This window comes from Neophocaena asiaeorientalis, unplaced genomic scaffold (genome assembly GCF_003031525.2).
Source record: "Neophocaena asiaeorientalis asiaeorientalis breed wild unplaced genomic scaffold, Neophocaena_asiaeorientalis_V1.1 scaffold1, whole genome shotgun sequence".
Taxonomy (NCBI): Eukaryota; Metazoa; Chordata; class Mammalia; order Artiodactyla; family Phocoenidae; genus Neophocaena; species Neophocaena asiaeorientalis.
In genome coordinates, this window is record NW_020171981.1 from 2,904,056 (window position 1) to 2,924,880 (window position 20,825).

Sequence of the window (20,825 nt, forward strand, 5' to 3'; positions counted from 1 at the left end):
CTCCATCCTGAAGCGCTCCAGACCTTTCCTATTATAAAGCTCCCTCGAAAGAGGAAATGCACCACCGCTCTCATGTCCCCCTGCCCCCAATTGAGGCACAGCACCAAGCCATACCCAGCCTGGGTCCCTTCTTCAAATCTAACCTGCCTACCTGCCACTGCACCCCAGCCTGGGGAAAGTCAGAAAACAGAGACTCTTGGAGATGAGAACCCCAGACTCTCGGGTGCTGGAGGGAAGGGGAGGTCTTGGTTCCAGTGCACTAAGTCCTTTGGACCTCTCTCTGCCACAGCGGCCTTGGGGTGGATTGACTTCCCTCACTGTCCAGAACAGAAGCTGACTTTGGCTGTAAGTGGGCTGGCCTTGGGCAACGGTGTGGGTGTGAATGAGCAACTCTTCTAAGAACCTCTGAAGGTTATTTTTCTTTTCAGTGGTTTGGGGGCAGGGAGTTAGCTTAATAGATGAAGATGAATAAAATGCTGAATTCTATCATTTGTTTCTAACTGATATTTAGCGTTAATAAAAAGTGAGTATTTCTGAGGTCATCACAACTGCCTCCCCCCTCCCCCCCCAAGCCCTTGCAAGTGCCTAAGAAATTGCCTCTGAAGGATCCCACCCACCCCCTCCATTATCAGCTCCCTAACATCTTACAAAGTCTTATCAACAGGAATATTAATATTATTTTCAGTATCAGAAAAAAACCAGTTGAGCAGCACAGGCAAAAATATATCTGCACTACGTTTCTGTCATTGCCAAAAATATACACATCTTCTTTTCTTTATTTAAAAAACAAAACAAAACCAACAACAACGAAAACCCAAACAGAAACACACACACACACAAATCCACACATGCAAAGAGACTGACTAGACGTGGTCATCAGGGAAGCTGGCCACGCTCCTCCTGGCTCCGACCCCAGTGCACCCGACAGACACAGGCTTCGACCTCGCCCCTCTCCTGGCTGTCCCACCGGCCCTCAACCTTGGCCACCAAAGGCTCTGGGCAGGTGGGGACTCTTTAAGGTGAGAATTGCCCACTACACCCTGGGGAAATAGCTGGTGGGTGAAGGGACAGTTGTAGGTCAGCGTAAGCTTAAGTCTCCCCTGGTGGGTGGGGGTGGGGTGCGGGAAGGCAGGCTGGCTAATCCTGGGAGGAAGGTTTCACTAAAAGAAGTGGCACTTTACCCCCCTTGCCTCATCCCCCAATCCCTGGGGCTCCCCTTTGCCAGGGAAGCAGGACCAAGTATCAGTGGGGGAAGGGGAGCGCTGAGGGGGCACTGAGACCATGTGGAGTCTGGGGGAGGAAAGGCAGGATATTACCCTGATTCAAAGCCCCCAGCCCCCAGTTACTCTCCAATATCGGAGTACGGTTCTGTTTTTTGTTAACCATTCAGGCCCCAGAGAGAGACCAAAGTTGGTGAGGTGAGAGGGTGCAAACAAGAGCTGGGAGCGCCCCTCTGATACTGCCTCATCAGAGCACTCCTCCTATCCCTGCCCTCAGCTGCCCGGGCTCCAGCGGTAGACAGACAGACAGACGGACAGACACACGCACACGCATACACGCTCTCTGAGTCAGGCAGCTCCATCTCCCCACCCTCGGCACTCCTAAATCCAATAGTGCAAACAAGGGGCAGGGGATCGAGGGGGCTGGGCCGCCCACCCCCTGCCTTCCCCCAGCCCATCACTGGGGCCCACCCCCCAGAGGTAGGGAGGCTTGGGCCAAATTTGATGCCATCTTACCCCTTCTTCAGCCCCCTAGTCTGTGGGCTTTTACAAGCTCAGCTTGTGACCCTTGTCGGGGGCAGGGGAAGGGGCCCAGCGAGAAACAGTCCAAGGAAGCCCTCTTGCCATCTGCCCAAGTTGGGAAGAAACTGCAGGTCAAGTAGGGCCACCCCTTCTTCCATAAAAGACTTCCGCACAGGGGCAGGCCCAGGGCCTAGCCCCCCACTTATCCCACTCAAGTGCTAATCCATTTTACGTGGCGGGTTCAACCAACCCCCCACTTATGCCATGGCCCACTTTGCTCTCTGGGGAACCTCAAAACATTCGCTGAGAGTGGGGGCTCCTAGGCGGGCTTGGAGCCTGTCCTCCTTCTGAGCCCCTCACAAAGGGGCCAGTGCAGAGGGGGAGGGGGGCCAGATGGAAGGGGCTCCCCTCTCGGTGTCAGTCCTCGGCACCAGGAGCGACCCACACTCCCCGGGCCTCAGCACATGCTCTGGGCCGGGGCTCTCCAGTGTCTGGGTGCAGGTGCCTGCTCCAGGCTGGGACCCCTCAGACCAGGATCTGCCCCTCCACTTGGGGGGTCAGCAGGAGCCTGGGTGGCTTTAGCCTTTTTCCTGGTTGGCTGAGGCTCCTTTGTCAGCAGTCTGGAAAAAGAGGAAGGGAGACTGGGGCTTTGGGAGGTGTCTGGTCCTAACACCCAGTTGAGAATAGCTTCCTGGGTCAAGAAAGCTGACGTTGGGTGCAGTAAGGGTCTGGGCTTTGGTGGCTGCACACCAGGGTCACCTTGTGTGTGTGTGTTTGGGGGAGTTGCCCTGCATAGGGCACCCAGCTAAGCAGGCATGTACCAGCTGAGGCCCTTTGCCCTCAGAAGGAGAAGGGAAGGCCTTTCTTGAAATGGCCCACCCAGAGCATCATCTCCTTCTAAATGGTCCAATCAGAGAGGAAACAGCCTTTCCTAATGGGTCTCCCCAGAGGAACGCCGTTTCCTAATTGGTCCTTTCACTATTAGCCCATGTGCAAAGTGTATCTTTCTTGGATCTGCAGGAGGGCACCCGTGTGCTGGCAGAGGCCCTGGGGTCTAGAGCAGGGCACTCTGCTGCCCTAGGGGTTGCTTCCTTCCTCCTTCTGATGACGCATCTGATGATGTACCTTCTAATGCTCCCTCGCTGCCCATCCAGGAGAAGGGAGACAGCACGGTCCCTCTGCCCTACTCCCGGCCCCTCCCCCAAGCCGGACCCCTTACTTACCCCTCCTTTGGGGCCACTGCCACTGCCATCCGCCCCCGACAGGCTGAGGAAGGGGTTGGTCTGGGCAGTGAGGACTGGAGGCCCGCCTGCTGCTGCTACTGCTGCGGCCGCAGCTGCTGCGGCCATGAGACTTGTGTTGTTGCCGAGCGAGGGAGCCACCAGGGCTCCGGCGGGCAGCAGAGGTGGGGCAGATGCTGTGGGCAGCAGGCCAGGAGTGCCCGCGGACAGCAGCGGGGTGGAGCTCCCGGCCAGCAGGCTGGCCATGGGCAACTGGGAGCCCCCGGCCATCTGCAGCCGCTGCAGCTCCCGCTTCTGCTGGATCTGCTGGATCATCTGGTAGACAACAGTCTGGTGTTCCTGCAAGGGGCCCAGATTGCTTACTGGCCAGCGGTCCCCAGGGTCATCTTGCCCTCACTGGCCCGGGCACCATCCTATCACACTAGGACCATGAGGCAAAAGACCTGGGAGACACTCAAGGTTCCGTCTAACTCCCTCCTCTGGGCCTCAGTCTCCCCACCCAGACCAGAGAGTGGTTGCACACCATCAGCATCTGGCGCAGCCGCGGCCAAGTGCAGGGGGTTTAGCATCCCTGGCCCCACCCCCCTCACTAAATCAATTCCTCAGTTGCTATGACAACCACAAATGTCCCCAGGGATGGTATGACCCCAAGTTGAGAAACACTGAATGAGGTCAATAGTTTTCAACTCCCCTCTTTTTCATTTGTTTTTTCCCTTAAGAGTCATTTATTTTTGCTTTGAATGGGCAAAGCATTTTCAGTGTTCCAAAACCCAAAGTGATTTATTAAGGCTTATCTTCAGAAATCTTGCTTTTACCCCTGCTGCCATCTGGCCTCTGTAACCAATTGAATTGGTTTCTTATGTATCTTTCTCATATTTCTTTATACGAAAATGAATATTTTTCTATTTTTTCAACTCCCTCCTTTTTAAAAGGAAGAATTCCTTTCCTCCAAAGGAATTTTTAGCAGAACTCAACACACAAGAAAGACCCAAAAGGGGCTGCTCTGGTTGAAGCGGTGTCTGTCACCTGCTTGGCCACTGCTCTACGCAGACCCTGAAGTTCCCCACTGAAGAGCCTTGGGGCTGGAACTGGAAATGCTTAGTAACTGAGGACTCACCACCCTCCAGAACCCCTCGCTAGGATGCGATCTGGGGCCACTACAGCATCCCTTCCCCAGTGCCCAGGGGCCCCCCGAGAGGAACCCTTATGCCCTCTGACCCCACGTGACCCTTAGGGGCAACCTCCACCCAGCCTGGGGCTGCCCTCCCTGGGCTGGCCCAGACCCTCTGAGAGGGCCCTTCCAGCAGAGCTGGGGGAGGGGCGGTGGCCCAGGAAGGGAGGGGCATTACCGGGGTCAGCTGTGGGGACGCCAGGAGCTGCTGGAGCTGCTGGAGCTGCTGCTCTTGCTGCTGCAGGAGGTGTCGCTGCTGCTCGGTGAGGCTGAGGCAGGGGGACAAACCACAGACCATGGGAAGGGACAGCGGAACCCTCCTCGCCTGCTCCCCTAACTTCCCAGACTCCCTCAGACCCAGGTGGGGAGAGGCAGGGATGTGAGACATTAGAGGACTAGAGCGAAACGGACTGAGCTCAGAGAGGACAGTGGGAGGGAGGCACATCAGAGGGAAGAACTTTCCCAGAAGGAAAACCTAGGCTAGCTAGGGTACAAGGCATAAACAGACGACTTTGTCCCTGGAGAGCTACCATCTGGAGGGCACTCACATCTAACATCTAAGGAGAACCTGGGGTGACTAGATTCTAGACCCTGTAAGATCAGAGGACAGCTTTCCTTCTGAGGAACTGTGGGTGTTTGGGGGGATTCCCTCCCAGAGCCAGCCTCCCCCTTCCCTTCCCCAGACTGAGCTCTCCCTCACCTGTTGAGACAACCTGGCAGCTGCAGCGCAGGGGCCCCGCCAGCCTGGCTCAAGCCCGCGGGGTTGGGGGCGGCAGCCCCATTCAACCCCCCCAGGAGCCCATTGAGGGGCAGGGCCCCGCTGCCCGCCAGCCCCCCCAGCAGCCCCTCAGCCAGGGGCATAGTCCCCAGCCCCGCTGCCCCGGGTGCCCGGCCTAGCCCATTCTGTGGCTGGGGCGGGAGCGGGGCAGGGCCCCCAGGCAGGGCCAGGGGCAGAGTAGCAGGGCTCTGCTGGAGCAGGGGCAGCGGTGGGGGCGTGCTGTGGAAGGACAGCGACGAGCTGCTGCGGCTTGGGCAGCCTGAGTGTGGGTCCTGGGGAGGGAGGGGGAAGGGAGGGGTCAGAGGGGCAGGGGGCCAGCATGACCTTTCTGGCCCCCGGCCCGGCACCCACCAGCATTCTCACAGAGCACAGCCACCCCCCCCTTCCCCCAGGCAGAGCCACCCAGGAAGAAGCAAGGCCCGGGATAAAGGACAAGAATCCAAACAGTCTTCACAAGTCACTTCCTAGGGGCCCAGCACCCCTCACGATGCTTGTTTAACACTGAACAGTGATGACGGTAGTGACCACCTGGTGAACCAGACCCAGGGGGTTCAGTGCCTGACCTGGACTAACTCGTTACTGCCTTTTTATGGGTGAAACCACTGGTTCTTAGACAAGCTAAACAACTCTGCAGGCAGCTGGAGTGAAAGATTCAGGCTCAAATCCCATGTCCACAATTTAGTGGCTTGCGTGGCTTCTCTGTTTTAGTTTCCTCACTCATAACACGGGGGTAAGAGGAGAACCTATTCCATAAAACTATTGTGAAGACGAAACACACAAACCCTTTAAAAGTCTCAGCACAAGACGTGACAAAGGGCAAGTATGCAATTAATGTCGGTTACTATTATGACTATTGTTGCCCAAGTCACACATTTAGAAAGTAGCAGGGAGAACGAGAACCCACTTTGTTTGATTTCCAGAAACAACCACAATATAACAATAGCAACGGCTCCCCCAACCGCCAGCAATTACACGGGGATTATTTTGTGTGCAGCTACAACAAACTATAATAAACTCTTCACAAACACTTCTCAAAGAGGCCTTCCCTAACCACCTTATATTCAGAGAAGAACCCCACCCTCCATTCTTTCTCATAGCCCTCAAATTATTTCCATCTTAGTACTTTTCCTGATTTGTAATTATTGACTTTCTTGGATTGAGCCTGTCTCCAGGAGCAAGACTGTCCGATTTGCACACTCATTGCTTAGCCAATGCCTGGAGCGAAGTAGGCACCTCATAATTACTACTTATTTAATGAAGGAATGAATGGGTCAGTCAACCAATTACTCAGCCAGTCACTCCATTGTCCAACCTCCAATAGCCGCAAGCTAGAGATGCAACTAGAAGGCCCTTGCACCTCCCCGCTCCTGCCCGTCCCTGGTGCCCCTCCCCGTGGCGCCCACCTCGGAAGACGTGGACAGCGAGTTGTCCAGGCCCAGACTGTTCTTCCCCGGAGGGCTCTTGCTGGTGCTCAAGGAATCGCTGCTGCCGGCTGAGGGAGGGGGATCACGGAAGGAGGTCAGGGGCTGGAGTCAGGGCCAGTTCCGACCGCACAGCAGAGGCCTCCATCCCCAGGCTGGGTGGGATTCCCCTTACCTTGGGGAGGCAGGCCATAGGGCCCAGGGACAGGGCCGTTGGTGGCAGGCAAGGCGGCAGGCAGGGCGGCGAAGGGCACAGAGAGTTGCACGTTGAGAATCTGCAGTCGCTCTTTCTTAGCCGTAAGGCTCAGGATCTGCTCCTGAAGCCGCTGGTTTTCCTTCTGCAGTGCATGCAGCGCCTTCAGCATCTCCACGACTGCAGACAGAAGGCGAGAGCGCCTGAGCCCCGCGGGCCTGGAAAGGCTGGGGGCGGGGCCAGGTGACCGGGGGCAGGGCCTGGAGAGGCGGGGCCTGACAGAGGAAATAGAACTGAGACCTAGCAGAGAAGGCGCCGGCTAGCGAGGGACTCAGGTGAGTCCTGGGGAGCTAGAGGTGTGAGGACCACGGGTGGGGCCTGAGGCTTGGGGTGGAGGCCAAGTGCTTGGGAGGGAAGGGGCGAGCGGAAGTTGGGGCTTAGTAAAATAAGGGCCAGGAGGTCGTGAGGGCCAAAAGCCCTGCGAAGAGGGGGCGGGCTCAGGAGCAGGACCCAGCGAGGGTTAAAGGCAAGGCCTGCGGTTGGCCAGAGTTAAGGCAGGGGCGGGGCCGCAGGCGGAACCTTAAAGACGTTTGGGGACCTGGGAGAGAAAGGTGACCGAGTCTGGGGGTGTCCTAGGACAGGTCACCCAGCCCGACATCACCCCTTCTCACTGTTGACTCCGGCCTCGCCATCGCCCTGCTTCTCCAGCAGCTGCTCCATGTTAGTCGTTCCGGGGGCCGCTGGGTCCAACTGGCCGCCCCCGCAGGGTGCTGTCTGGTCGAAGAGTGCTGGGAGACTGCTGATAGGGGACCTGGGGTCAGAAGGGAAAACCGAGCTCAGGCTTACCATACTCCCCCACTCCTGTCTCCCTGCCCTCCTCCCGCCTTAGGGGTTTCAGTCATCCCCTCTGGATCCCACCCTCTTCCCCGCGCCCGCCTCTCCGCTCTCTCCTCCCTGACAGCCCCTCCACCCCGCTCCCAGCCCCTCCCCCAAGCCGCCACTCTCTCCCTCACATGGAAGACAGACTCTCCTGGGGGGAGGTCCCCCGACATCGGAAGCTGCAGTCCTCCAGGTCTGGCTCTTGGAAGGAGAAGGAGGGCAGGGATCAGCGAGGAAGAGGTGCCGTCGGCCTCACAGTCCCCGCCTGGGAAGTGGGTGCGGGATCTGGGACCGTACCGCAGACCCCTTTCCCCAGGATCTCCCAACCCCAGATAGCCAGTTCTAGTTCTTAAGGCGCTGGGAGCCCTGGCTTGGAAACCCAGCGCCGTGGGAGGCAAAGCCATGAGATCTCGTCCCTTCCTCCTTCTCTAGGCAGAAAGGCTCCTGCAGCCTGGCTACATTCAGATCCACCTCCTAATTTTTTTCCTGGAAAACTTACAACTTCAGAGTCATAGAAACTTGGGGCCTACACAGTCCTGAGTTGAACTTGGATATGATACTTACTTGCTGTGTGACCGTGGGCTTGAAACTAACCTCTCTGAAGTGATTGTTATGAGGATTAAAATAAGGTAGTAAATGTGAAGCGTTAATCTGAACGGCTTAGCTGGCATGCAGCAAGGCCTTAACTACTGTAGCTATTATAATCAGTTTTATATGACTTTGATATTAATAAACTAAAAAATTAGGCGTCAAAACCCTCTGTTGGGCCACTGAATTCCACTTTGCGTTTTGGAAAAATACAGTCACCTACTCTGTAGGGTTCTTAATTCTGGAATCAGATTGGCCCCTTTAAGGCTTACCTGAACTGGTAAGCCCCACCCTCCAGCCGGCCAGGTGGTACCTCTGCACCAATCAGCTCTCTGGGGCTGGGTTGACTCTCCAGGGAGAGGGAGGGGCACTTGTGACCCACCCCCTTAACTCCTAAATACCCAGAGAGGCTGTTGTCCAGCTGGTGGGCTCTCTGTAAACTCTGATCCCAAGAACTCACCAAGAGGCCAGCAGGGAGCTAGGCTACAGCGGTAGGAGAACGAGGCTTGGAGCCAGGGTACCAGAATTTCAGCTGCTGCGCTGCCTTTCCCTACCCCAACTGCCTTGAGCAAGTCATTCATCTCTCTGCCTTTTTGTTTTGTGAGATGGAGCAGTATTTATTCTGCCCTGTCCTGTCCCGCCTCCTCACGGGGGTTTTAATGTGAAAGTGTAGGTTTGTTGTGTGTGGAATGTTTTTTTGCAGGGTGGGCAATGGCCAGAGGGCGCGGGCAGCCAGAAAGCCCTCCCATCCTTTCTGGGGTGACAAGCAGGTGACAGGTGCCCCTCAGGCCTTTGGGAAGAAAGGGGAATGGGGTCAGAGACTCACATACCTGTGTGGCTGCTCTCGGCTTGGGTGAGAAGGGGGTTAACGGCACCCATGGGGGTTCCAAAGATGTGGGTAGAAGGGAGACTAAAGGTGGAGCCAGCCAGAGAAAACACCTGAGGGAAAGGAGGTAGAGTCCAGCCTGGTGGTTATTCTTGGATCTAGAGCACAACTGTGTGCACCGGGGTGGAGGGGACCAGGTGTGCTGGGGAGGAGAGAGGACCAGAGAGAGGGAGAAGTCTGGTGGTGATCAAGCCCAATCTCTCAAATTCCCATGGGAAGCTGGGGTCCTCAGCAGGCTGTCCCCCACCTGCCCAGGGATGGCGGAGCCCAGGAGTAAGGCCTCACCTGAGTGGTGGAGATAGAAGCAGAGGAGGAAGGGAGGGTGCTGGTGAATGGGGAGCGGCTGAGGCGGGGCAAGGCCGAGGTCCCTGGGGGCCCCAGAAGGCTGGAGGAGAGGGGGGTGCTGCAGACAGCCCGCAGCATTCCACCACCGTGGGAGATGGGGTCCTTATTACTGGTGTAGATGCCTACAGGCACAAGACAGACACAGAGGGCAGCTTAGAGTCACCCCTCCCCCACGCCCCACCTTAGTCAGGTGGCTAGAGCAGCCTCTCCCCAAGGAGAACACTCCCCTGGATCTGGCCACACACCAGTCTCACCCTCTTGCTGCAAAGATGTCACTTCTCGCTTGGGTGACATCTGCTTGCATGCCTGCTTATTCCACTGCCCTGCTAAACCTGGAGAATTCCCAGTTTTTCTAATCCCCCAACCCAAACTTGGTTAAGTCCTGTTGGCAATCTCTCCCGCTACAACCATGCAGAAAATGGGTATGGGGGAGTGTCTCAGAGGTGACTGTCACCTGCATCCTTTGTCTTTTGGAGCAGTTTCTATCGCATTTCCTTCTAGCTGTATGTTTGTGCCTCTGTCCCCTCACTAGACTGGCTGGGCCCTACGATACCCTCCATCCCCAAGGGTCACTAACCTGCCCCCAGCAGTGGGGACTCCAGGCTCAGGCTGGGCAGGCTCCCGGAAGGCCCAAAGGTACGGGAGGCCAGACCACCCAGGCCAGAGCTGACAAGGGAACCTCCGGAGAAGGGTGAGGCAGCAGTGGCGGTAAAGCCAGCCAGCTGGGCACCGGGCAGGGAGGGAAGGGCCGGGCCCCCGGTGCCCTCCTTGTTGCGGCTGCCCTTGGGACGGCCTGGCCCGTGTCGGCTCCTCTTGCTGGCTTTGTGCTTCTTCTCCTTCAGGCCTGTCTCAGGGGCCTCCTCAGCAGGCACAGGGGCGGCGCTCAGTGTGGGCATCCGCTTGTGGGTGCCTGCTGAGGTCCCGGACCCCGAGACGTGGGGTGACTTATAGTCCCCAGGGGACGGGGCCCGGGCCCGGCCCGAGCTGGAGGTGGTGGTGGAGAAGCGCATGATGGGCCCAAAGCCAGAGAAGACCACCTTCTGCTCAAAGAGGTCAGCCTTGGGGGGCTCGGGGGCTGAGGGAGAAGGAGGAGCTGAAGGGGGGCGCACTGCGGGCTTGGAGTACTTGTCCTCCTCTGGCTGCTCCAACTTGGGGAATGCAGAGAAGTCAGGGGAGCTCTGCAGGGACGAAACTGCAGAGGGGGAAACGGAATTACAGCTGGACCCCAGATCCCCTGCCTCCCTCCCACTCAGTGTACACTAGTAGAGAGAGCTCTGGTCAGGGGATGGGGAAGCTGAGTTTCCTGTCCCAGCTCGGCCACTGTCTCTGTGTCCTGGGACGAGTGTCCCCGCCCTCCAGCTTTCCCACCTGTGATAAAGTAGGAGGAGAATAACTCCCACCCTAGTGAGCTCACTCGATGACTACAGAGATTACAGGAGGTTAGAGCTGGTGCTTTAAACGTGGTACCTGACAGCATAAGTGCAGGGGATAATGAACATGGTTATGGGGGTTGGAGAGGTGGGCCCTGAGGGAGACCGGAGGGGAGTTCCACCTCGAGAGGAGAGGGCTGAGGGGAGGCTGTGGACGGGAGTCACTTGGTGGGGATCCCCCCCCACCCCAACCACTTTAGGAAGCAAATGAGACGCAAACCAACGTAAAAAGGCCCTTGGTAGAAAAGCTCAGGGCCAAAGACTGTCCCGCTCCCAGCCTCCTCCGGGACGCCCACACTCACCTGCAGGCTGGAAGGGCCCCCCAGAGGAGGAGGAAGAGGAGGAGGAAGAAGAGGAGGAGGCGGAGGTAAAGCTGCTCACACCTTTCCCACTGCTCAGCTTCTTCCCCTTGTGACTCAGGCCATGGCTGGAAGACTTTTTCCCCTTTGAGTCCCTGCTGCTTTCAGAAGTCTCCTGAGTGCTGGCCTCGTGGTGGGAGGAGGAGGAAGCTGAGGAGGAGACCTGAGGGAAGGAGGAGAGGAAGGCTCAAGGCCGGCCCCCAGGGTCTGGGCTCACGCTGACTTGGGAACGGAGCAGGACACAGGACCTAGGGCTCTACTGGGGGAGCCCAGAGTTAGCTTCAGGAAGGATTTTCGGGCAAGGGGATAGTGGCAGGAGCTCCTAGACCAGGGAGATGGGGAGGCAGCTCTGTAACTTCTGGGTGTGAAGAGTTGGGAGCTCTGAACCCAAGAAACTGTCTGTCCTTCACCTCGGGCAGGCGAGAGATGAAAACAGTTTCAGAGCCTGTACTGATGCACGTATCTTCTTAGTCACTCATTTAAGAAATACTTAGGGGCTTCCCTGGTGGCGCAGTGGTTGAGAGTCCGCCTGCCGATGCATGGGACACGGGTTCGTGCCCCGGTCTGGGAAGATCCCACATGCCACGGAGCGGCTGGGCCCGTGAGCCATGGCCGCTGAGCCTGCGCATCCGGAGCCTGTGCTCCGCAACGGGAGAGGCCACAACAGTGAGAGGCCCGCGTACCGCAAAAAAAGAAAAAAAGAAAGAAATACTTAGGCCTAGAGCGCTGGACTTGTGTTGGGAAGTGATGTACGCAGGGAAGAGGAACTCCAAGGAGAATGGCCCCATTCCTGGGCCCTCCAGTCCCCACCACTCCCTCCATGCTCACCCCCAGATGCAGCCACCTGGCCGACAGCCTGCTCCCCAGCCACTCCATGCCCTTCCTAGACAACCTGAGCTTCCATGCCCAGCCCTCTGCCCAGAGAGCCTAGCCTTCCTCTTCCCAGGAAACATCTTCTCCTTCCAAATCCAGCTCGAGAGCCCCCTCTTCCGTGAAGTCACCCTATAGTTACCTGGGGTGGAACAAATCTTTCTGTCCTCTTATTTCCGGGTATCGTGTACCCACCCACATCAGCCATCAGGTGCCACACTGCGGTCCCCCACATCTGAGGGTGGCAGCAGTGGCTGGAAGAGCAGGGTCCCTGGGGTCTGTTAGCCTGGTGGGTTCTGCCGTTTACCACCGTGTTATGTTGTGTGGTCTCTCAACCTCACCGAGCTTCAGTGTCCTTATGGGGCTAATTATGCCTATTTGGAGAATTACGAGGACCACAATGCCAGATACATAGTATGGGGTCAATAATGATGATGATTCTGATGGCATGGCTGCTAGTGATACACTGCAGAGACAGTGTCCTGTGGTGGTTAAGAGAACAGGCCTTCAAGCCCGACTGCCCGGGTTCAAATCTTGACTCTACCACTCCCTAGCTGTGTGCTTTTAGGCAAATTACTTAACTTCTCTGTGCCTCAGTTTCTTCATCTATTAAATGGGGTTAATAAAATACCTACTTCATTGGATTATTTTGAGGATTAAACGAGCAAATCCCCCAGGCATCCCCTCCATCCCCCTGTTCCAGAAGGGAGCCTGGCATGTGGTGAGTGAGTTAGGGCTTTGTATTACTACCAGGGATGGCTTTTCCTCCTGGTGGAGACCAGGTATTCAGTAAATGAACAAATGCCAGAGGGAGGATGGATGGGAGAATGAGAGCCACCCGTGCTGCCCCTTCCTGGGCGGAGCCCTGGTCTCTTGTCTTTTTCTTTGTTCTTTTCAACAGCTGGAGTTCTGAAGGGAGCCAGATGTGGTTATGAGAGCAAGGGAGGAGAGGGCCCAGGGGGAGGGGTGGCTGAAATGCTGGGGTGGGTGGAGGGGGATGGGCAGAATGCTCCAACACATCCAAAGGGATGCCCAGCCACTGGGATAACTCCTAGATCTCTGGCCCTCTCTTTCCCCCTGCCTGCAAACCCCAGGGAAAGACCAGAGGGCGCAGACATCAAGCTTTTCCAGGTGAGCCCTGGGCAGCAGGGAGGGGAGAGGGTTACTGGGACAGTTGCCACAGCAACATCACCCTGGAAACCTGATACCTGAGCCTCCTGCTAAGATGCCCAGAGCTCTGCCAACCTCCTGAGGCCAGTGGAGGTGAATGGGGCAGTAATGGTGACAGGAGGAGGCAGTGTCTCCAGGCCCCTGTTCTCCTTCCATGGGGAGGACGGACTGGAAGGAGGGGCAGGGAGGGCTGCTCTGGCTTGGATTAGCCATTCCCTGGCCTCGGATAGGGCCTGCTGGTTGCTTATCCAGATGTTGCCAGTTTCTGGAGTCAGGCCTGACATGCCATGCCCCTACCAGGAAGGTGGGCTCAGTGAGGGTTTCAGGGTGTGGTCCACAGGCCTGCCCCGCAAGCCATCAAGGGCCACACTTTCAGTCCCTCCGGCCTGCATGGAGCGGGCTTTTGGTTAGGCGACAGGCTCTGGGCAGCCTCCTGATGTAGAGGAGGGATGAGAGTGAAGGGGTCCTCTCTGCCTCTCTTTGGGGAAATGGGCCCCAGAAAATCAGAGAAACACCGTGAGTACTGTACCTGCAGACAGGAGCCCAGTGCTGAGGCCCTCTGTCTGGACAGAGGCAGATGTGAACATCTGGCAGCCAGCAGGCAGGGTGGTGCCCCCCACCCCACCCCTACCTCTCCTGTTTGGGCTGAGGAGCAGAGGCCCCTCCCGGGCTAGAACAGGAGTAGAGCGGGGCGGGGTGGGGAGCAGAGGCATATTAACACGAAGCTGAGGAGGTTCCCAGGGGTGCTCACCCTGACCCCTCACCCCGTGCCTCCCTCCCGCTGCTGTGGCCATCCCTCCTGGGTGTAGGCAGCAGTACCTTGTCAGCAGTGGGGACCACAGGTGGGGTGAGGATGCTGGGGGGTGACTCAGGCCGCTTCTTGTGCTTCTGTTTAAGGCGTTCTTTGTCCTTTCGACTCTGGGGAGGAAGAAGGGACTGGAACTGATGCTGGGGAACAGTCTGGGTCAGGATAAACACAGCACATGCATGTGGGGAGTGGGGTCCTTTCAAGGACAAGGCTTTGTGGGCACCATCTCCCCCTATGGAGGGACTGGGGGACTTTGGCGGGACAGGAGTGGCCCAGGCAGGTTCCTCTGAGAGCCGACAGCCCTTCCCCCTCCTCCTCACTGCCTGCTAAAAATAGCCTGTCCCATTATCATGCCAGCGACACAGAGCACCACTCATGTGAGCACACACCCGGGACACCGAGCTGTGCGGAGGGGCGGGAGCCGGGGACGCAGGCATGTGCACTTACAAACTGGACCGACACATGGCTAGACTGGGGCGTGTGTGCAAATGTTGGGGACACTGTCGTGTCATGGGGAGGACACGGAGGAACCACACAGATACAAAGAGCCCCAGGGAAGCCAAGCCTTCACCTCACCCTCCGTGACCCTCACATGTCACTTCCTCAGTCCCCTCTCTGCCCTCAGTGGCCTCAGAGGAAGGAAGGGGGTAGGCCCTATGGCCTTCCGGAGACCTGGGTGGCTTCTTGAAAGAAACAGGTGTTTGTGAGTGGGCAGGAGGGGTAGAGGGAGAAGCCTTTTACCTTCTTCTGGCCCCTCTCGTGGTGGGAAGGGTGCTTCTCCTGCTGCGTGGACGGCGAGGCCGACCTGCTCCTCCGGCCAGAGATGAAGCCGCTACCGCCTCCCCCTGTGCCTCCCCCTCCTCCGCTGCCTCCCCCGCTCGTGTGCCGGGATGTCTTCTGGGGAGAGAACCGAGAGGAACTGCCATACCCTCCTCTCACTAGCCTAGGAAAAGGTTCCTGAAGATCAGGGACCCCCCCACCCCCACACTGCCCGTCACTAAGAGGACCCTGTGTCCTTAATGATACTCTGCTCAATGGAAGTGCATTCCCTAGACTGGAATCCTAGTTTCCCCGCTGGCTTGTCCAGTGCACAAGATTTAGCAGGAACTGAGGCCCAGAAGAGGTGGGGCGTCTCAGCCCAGCAAGGCACGGCGGAGGCCTCTCACTCTCCGCCCACCTCTTCTCACGGTGCCCTCTCGGCCCCTCTCAGGCCCTGGGCCACGGCCCACCACCACCTCCTTCCCTGGGGTGGAGGACATACAGGACAGCCCTCACGGGAGCCCCTGCTCCCCTGTACTCCACACCCCATCCTCTCCTCCAGACACTTTGCTCCAGCCATCACCCCTTCTTTGTTCCTGGCCCTCCACCAAACACAGTGGTTCCTTTTGTCCCAAAGGACCTACTGCCCTTAAGAAGCAGGGGGGAGTAAACATCCATAAGAAAAACCCAGATGACCCTTGTGCTGCCATTCCCCCCGGGCCAGGGCCTTGGACTCCCCACTGCCTGGGCTGATGGCTTCACCTGTCCTAGACTTAATAGCTGTTCCCTCTAAGGTCACCCACTACCTCCCAACTGTCAAATGCAAGCACTAATTTCAGGCCTCGTCTGACCCCATCCCTCCCCAGCGGTGGGTACTGCTTCTACTCTGCTGAGCTCTGAACTCCCCACCTCATGGTTCTCTTCACACTTGAGCCCCCAACCTGATGGGCACCCGGGGATTCCAGCCCCAGCCTTATACACCTGGGGCTGCCACTACCACCCTGCCCGGGGGCCTCACAGCCACCAAATCTGAACATCCCCACTTGGCACCTCCGATGAACCAAACCGAGCTCCCTACGTTGTCTTAAGGTGATATCAAACCCTGCACCTAGATGACCCTATGACTTATGATCCAAAGTAGGACACTTCTGAAAATGAAAGGGGGAGCTATTAATAATTACACCAGGGCAAAAGGCACAAACTGGGACTCTCTGGGGCAGACCAGGACATATGCTAGCCCTACAGAAGCGTACTGCACCACCTGTTCACAGCACAGGTGCTCAAGCCCCATCCACCCAGCACTGAGAGCCTGGATCCTACGTGCCACCCTCAACTCCTCCTTCTCAGCTACCCCGACATGTAGGCAAGTCTATCTAGAAATGGTTCTAGAACCCAGCTTCATCCCTCCATCCCCCCTTTCTCACAGCTGTCTCCCAGCCGCCGCCCTGGCCCTTCAAATCTGGCTTCACAGTGGCTGCCAGGGTAATCTTCCTAAAACACAAATCTGATCACGTTACCCTCTTGCTTTCAAGCAGCCTTATAAGCCTGTAGCCTGGGGGTGAGGTCCAAGCTACCTTCCCAGTCAGGCCACAGCATTACCTCTCCAGGACACCCCACAGCTTCTGGAAATGCACGTCTCTCCACAAACATGGATTAGCACCCCTTCTCCCGCCTCTCCTTGGGCCCCTGAACCTGGGGCAGAAGCAAGTCCAGCTCTGGCCCGGCTTGGGCTTTTTCGCCTCATCTCCTGCCTTGTCCCTCCCCCACACCCTGTTCGGCCGCTTATGAATGCTTTCTCATCTCGGGGCTTTACCCACGCCAGTCCCTCTGCCTGGGATTCCTTTCTCTCTGTCTTTGCTTAGCAGGCTGCTGAGAAGCTTCAGACTGTCTGTTCTGAATCCCACACACCAGCTATGAGATAAATAACAGAATCTTAGTGGGTCTTAGCTTACCCATCCATAGAAACGGGGAAATGCAGTACACCTAGTTCTTAGGGTTTTGGGGATGATCGCACAAAAAAACACACATACAGAGATTAGTACAGAGGCTGGGACACAGCAAGCCCCACAAATGTTGGCTCAGCTTAAATGCTGCCTCTTCCTTGAAGTCTCCCAGACTCTGACAGGCAGGGCCTGAGCTCCGTCCTCTGGATGGAGCCTGGTTCGGCTCTGATTCACACCCCTCAACTGTGCTTCAATTATTCCTCATCCAGTGGTGAGCTCCTCAAGGGCAGGGGCATAGTTCCTTCCACGTCTGTCCTCCCAGCACCAGGCACTGGCCTGGCCTGGAGCCCATACCCTCTAAACCATGGCTGACTGACCCATTCATGCCCAGATGAAACTCACCATTTTGCTGAAGTGGTATTTGCAATAACCACAGTACTTGACATTGTCGACCTCCAGCACTTCCTCCTCACACAGCAGGCCTGCCATTTGGGCACTAACCAAGAAAGGTCAGCATGAGAAGGGTGGCCACAAACCAGACCGGCCACCTCCCCTGCACCCTCCTAGATCCCTGCTGGGGTGAAGCCAAGACCACCCAAGGAAAGCACTGCCATCATCTCCAAAGACACAGCAGCTAGGATGAACCTATTTGGCAGCCACCCATGGCAAAGCTCGGAGAGGGTTGGTACAGCTGGCTAGAGAACCCTTCAGGGTGGGTGCAGGGCAGGCGGGGCTCTCACCAGGTGACATGGAAAGCTTGTCGACATCCGTGGCGGTTACAGGTCATGCAAGCTCCTGAGGCTGCCTTGCTTTCCCGGCCCTGCTCCTCACAGATGTAACATGTCTGCAGGATACAGTACAATCGTGCCCTCCTCCCTTTCACCTGAGGGATCCTTTGGTCTCCCCCCTCAATTCCATCCTCTCCACGTGATTCTAAGTCAGGGCTATCCAACAGCACTTTTGGTGATGATGGAACCGTTCTCTACCGCACTGCCTGATGCAGCAGTCACAAACCACGTAAGGTTACTGAGCACTGGAAATGCGGCCAGTGTGACTGAGGACCTGAGTTTTAAATTCTATTTGATTTTAATTAATTTACATAACCACATGTGGCCAGTGGCTACTATACTGGACAGTGCAGTCCTTGGACGGTGAGCCCTATAAGGCCAGGGACTGTGTCTGCCTTCCTCACCGGTGAGCTCATCCCCACCTCTGGGCCTTTGCACATGCTATTCCTTCTGCCTGGTACCTGGAACTCTCCCCCCTCATCAAGGATGGCTCCTTCTCATCCCCCAGGTCTCAACCAAAATGTCTCTTTCCTTGACTACTTTATCTAAAGTAAGCCCCCCCGCCCCCCCGCAGGGTATCCTTTATTTCAGTACCTTGTTTGTTTTCTTTACAGCACTTAACACAAGTTGCATTTACTTTATTTGCCTGTTTATTGATATCTATAGTCTTCCCACCCGGAAGTGTGAGTTCCGTGGGGCAGAGAGCACACCTGTCTTGATCAATGTAAACACTGTGTGTCTAGCATCTGGCTCCAGTTTTGGCACATAGTAGGCACTCAGTAAAACGTGCTCAGTGAATGAATAAGTGAACTGCTCGCTAAGGTCTACCTTCAGGCAGTATTTCTGCAAGGGAACCTACTATTTCACTTGAGTTCCAGAGCACGAGCTTGAATCTATCAGTGGAAGGTGCCTACCCTCCTCCTGAGTTCCCCGAAAATGTAGGCTGGACAGAATCAAATTACACTGGATGAAGGAAGGGCTGGAGGGACCCAAGAACGGTTGGCTAGGGAAGGGACTGGTATGGGGCAGGTAGGGGCCGCTGACCTTGTTGAAGCGATCATGAGGCACGTACTGCAGCACGATGGGCTCCATGGTGAGCACGTTGGCAAACTGCACCTCAGGGATGTAGAGGGCACACACCACGTGGGCCCAGCCTGGGGCAGTGTGGGGCTGGCCTCAGCTGCGATGGCGAGCCCAAGACCCCCACCTCTCACAACCCCATACTGCAGATGGTCCCCTCCTCCATGGCCTTCCCATCAGACTCCACTGCCAGCCAGGGAAGGGAAGGGAAACCAGCCTCTGCATTCCACCCCCACCCATAGACCACTCCTGCCTTCCCAGACCCTGCTCAAGGAGCCTTGCTGACCTCAGTAGATGAGCCCTGGGGCTCAGCACCCCCCTCACCTCCATTGTCAGTCCTCTTCAATGCCCCATCTTTGTGTGGGCACAGCTCACACCTCTGCCAATAAAAGGGGGCACAGGGGTTTGGGGGGTGGGCTTTCCCAAAGCGGGTGGGGGATATGCTGAGCTGGGCCCTCCCTGAACACATTCAGAGGGCCCCAGGATGTAATGATAAGATGTCTAAGGAGGAACTGGTGGGGGTACAGAGAAAACAGGATTGACCACGAGTGATCATTGTTGAAGACGGGTGGTCCACATCAATGTGAGGTTCGTTAGAGCACTCCCTCTACTTTTGTACAGGTTGGAAACTTCCCATAATAAAAAGCTCAAACAAACAAGCAAACAAAAATAAAAGGCCCGGTGCCTGAGGTGACACAGAGTGAGGGATAAGCTGAGGGACAGATGGGGTTGGTGATAGGTGTGCAGGAAGCAGGAAATCCTGTGTGACAGTCCCACCCCAGCCTCAGCCTCAGAGTCCCCTAGCTCGGTGGGGAGTGGGGGGGGGGGTGCTCAGGTGTACAGAGGGGAGAGAGGAGTCTCAAACTCACCACCCTGGCTGCTCGCTCCTGAGATTCACATTTCCTGCAGAACCAGGGTCCTGTTGGCACCTGGACGATGCCATAGCAAGCTGGGGATGAGGGAGGAGGATCACCAAGCAAATCTGTCACCAGGGGCTGTTCCCAGAATAACTGGGGGAAGGGGGTGACTCTAAGGAACTAGGCCAGGGGGCTGTTCCCAGCCTGGGGGGCACTCACTAGACAGCAGGACCACAAGGAATGCCCAACAGCACGCAGCCAGCTTTCAACCACACAACCAAGTCCTCCAAGCAGAGGTGGGAAGTCTGAGTCCTTGACCTTAAACTTCTAGAAGATCCTCCCCTCATGCCCTTTCTGTACCCAGCTTTCTGTTTCCCAGCTCCTGCCAGGACCAGTCCTCATCATCAGGAAGAGAAAATCAGCGGAACAACATTTACGATAGACAAACGCGTTTTGTTGTTATTGGGGGGGGCATTTCTTAAAGGGCCAGTAATGGAAGAGGCGGGGAAGTCGGGGGTCTAGGGAGCTCATCTTCTGCCACTAACTATAATAGGTACAGCTCAAAAGTCAAGGCCGAGAGCAGGTGCAGTGCAGGTAACCAATAGGAGAGTGGCGGGAAGACCCGACAGCGACAGGATTAAGGGCTGTCCCAGGAAGGGGGGGGGGGGCAGCTGGCTGTGCCAGACAGGCGGGAGATGCCAGTCTGCGCCCTCGGTAAGATTCCTCAAGGAGTTAACTCCCGAACCATGTGCTGCTGGGGGAAACTCCAAACCTCCCTCTTCTCTATTCCCGGCCCCCTGCGCAACCTCTCTCCTATCCGCAACTCTTTCCCGGAGGATTTTAGGAGTCCCCTCTCCCCTGGGACCCTTCTCCTCCCTTCCCAATTCCGCTCCTCCCAGTATCCGGAAGCAGGAGGGGAGGATGACCCCCCCCCCCCGACCTCTCCCTCCGAGAGCCGGGACCAAAATAACCGGGCGGGAGGGTACACCTCGCAGGTAAACATTCTCCAAGCAGCCCCGACACTGACGGTGTGGGGCGCGTTGAGTGCACTCATTGGCCCCTAGACTGTCCCCAAACTCCCTCAACTTGGGGTGGGGGGCGCGGGACTGGAACAATAGGCAAGAAAACAATGCCTGACCCGGTCCTCCAGGACCGGGCGGGGGCAGCCCCCCGACTCCTCCCTTCTCTTCAGGTGGGGTGGGGGAGGGGCATTCCTTTTTCTTTCTATGGCTCTCGGTTGGCCCTCCTGAGCCCTCCATCTGCTTGCCCTTCGGTCTCGGCCCCGGGTCTCCGATTCGCCAGCCCCTTCCGCCCAGGTCTTCGTCTCTGCGACTGTTCTTCAACCCCAAGGAAACTTGGAGGTGGAGATAAGGGGAAGGGGAGCTAGAAGCAACCGGAGCGACGTGGGCTGCTCACCCCTCGGTGTGCGGGGGTCTTTTTGGGTGGCCGCTCGAGGGCTCTTCCCTCGGAGGCCTGTCTGGAGGGTAGACAGTGTTACACGCAGACATTTGTTCATT

The 20,825-nt window shown here is 56.9% G+C and overlaps 1 protein-coding gene across 4 annotated transcripts in view; it reads right to left on the reverse strand.

The window, feature by feature from the left end:
• The window catches only part of MLLT6 (MLLT6, PHD finger containing), a 25,190-nt gene extending 4,885 nt beyond the window's left edge, over positions 1-20,305 (reverse strand). Inside the window, exons 1-19 of one of the 4 annotated variants that reach the window (XM_024742655.1) lie at positions 19,321-20,297; positions 18,776-18,830; positions 18,416-18,525; positions 17,324-17,427; positions 16,986-17,079; positions 14,623-14,778; positions 13,893-13,991; positions 10,977-11,196; positions 9,822-10,436; positions 9,185-9,366; positions 8,844-8,952; positions 7,560-7,626; positions 7,218-7,357; positions 6,529-6,726; positions 6,336-6,424; positions 4,855-5,204; positions 4,333-4,423; positions 2,966-3,322; positions 616-2,362 (exon numbers count right to left, since the gene is read on the reverse strand). In XM_024742655.1, the coding sequence (XP_024598423.1) occupies positions 2,321-2,362; positions 2,966-3,322; positions 4,333-4,423; positions 4,855-5,204; positions 6,336-6,424; positions 6,529-6,726; positions 7,218-7,357; positions 7,560-7,626; positions 8,844-8,952; positions 9,185-9,366; positions 9,822-10,436; positions 10,977-11,196; positions 13,893-13,991; positions 14,623-14,778; positions 16,986-17,079; positions 17,324-17,427; positions 18,416-18,463 (2,961 nt within the window). In that variant the 5' untranslated portion in view covers positions 18,464-18,525; positions 18,776-18,830; positions 19,321-20,297 and the 3' untranslated portion in view covers positions 616-2,320. Of the gene's footprint in view, positions 1-615; positions 2,363-2,965; positions 3,323-4,332; positions 4,424-4,854; positions 5,205-6,335; positions 6,425-6,528; positions 6,727-7,217; positions 7,358-7,559; positions 7,627-8,843; positions 8,953-9,184; positions 9,367-9,821; positions 10,437-10,976; positions 11,197-13,892; positions 13,992-14,622; positions 14,779-16,985; positions 17,080-17,323; positions 17,428-18,415; positions 18,526-18,775; positions 18,831-19,320 lie in introns of those variants that run through there. The other 3 variants (XM_024742650.1, XM_024742641.1, XM_024742635.1) reach the window with 3 other exon arrangements.
• Positions 20,306-20,825: the final 520 nt, after the last annotated feature.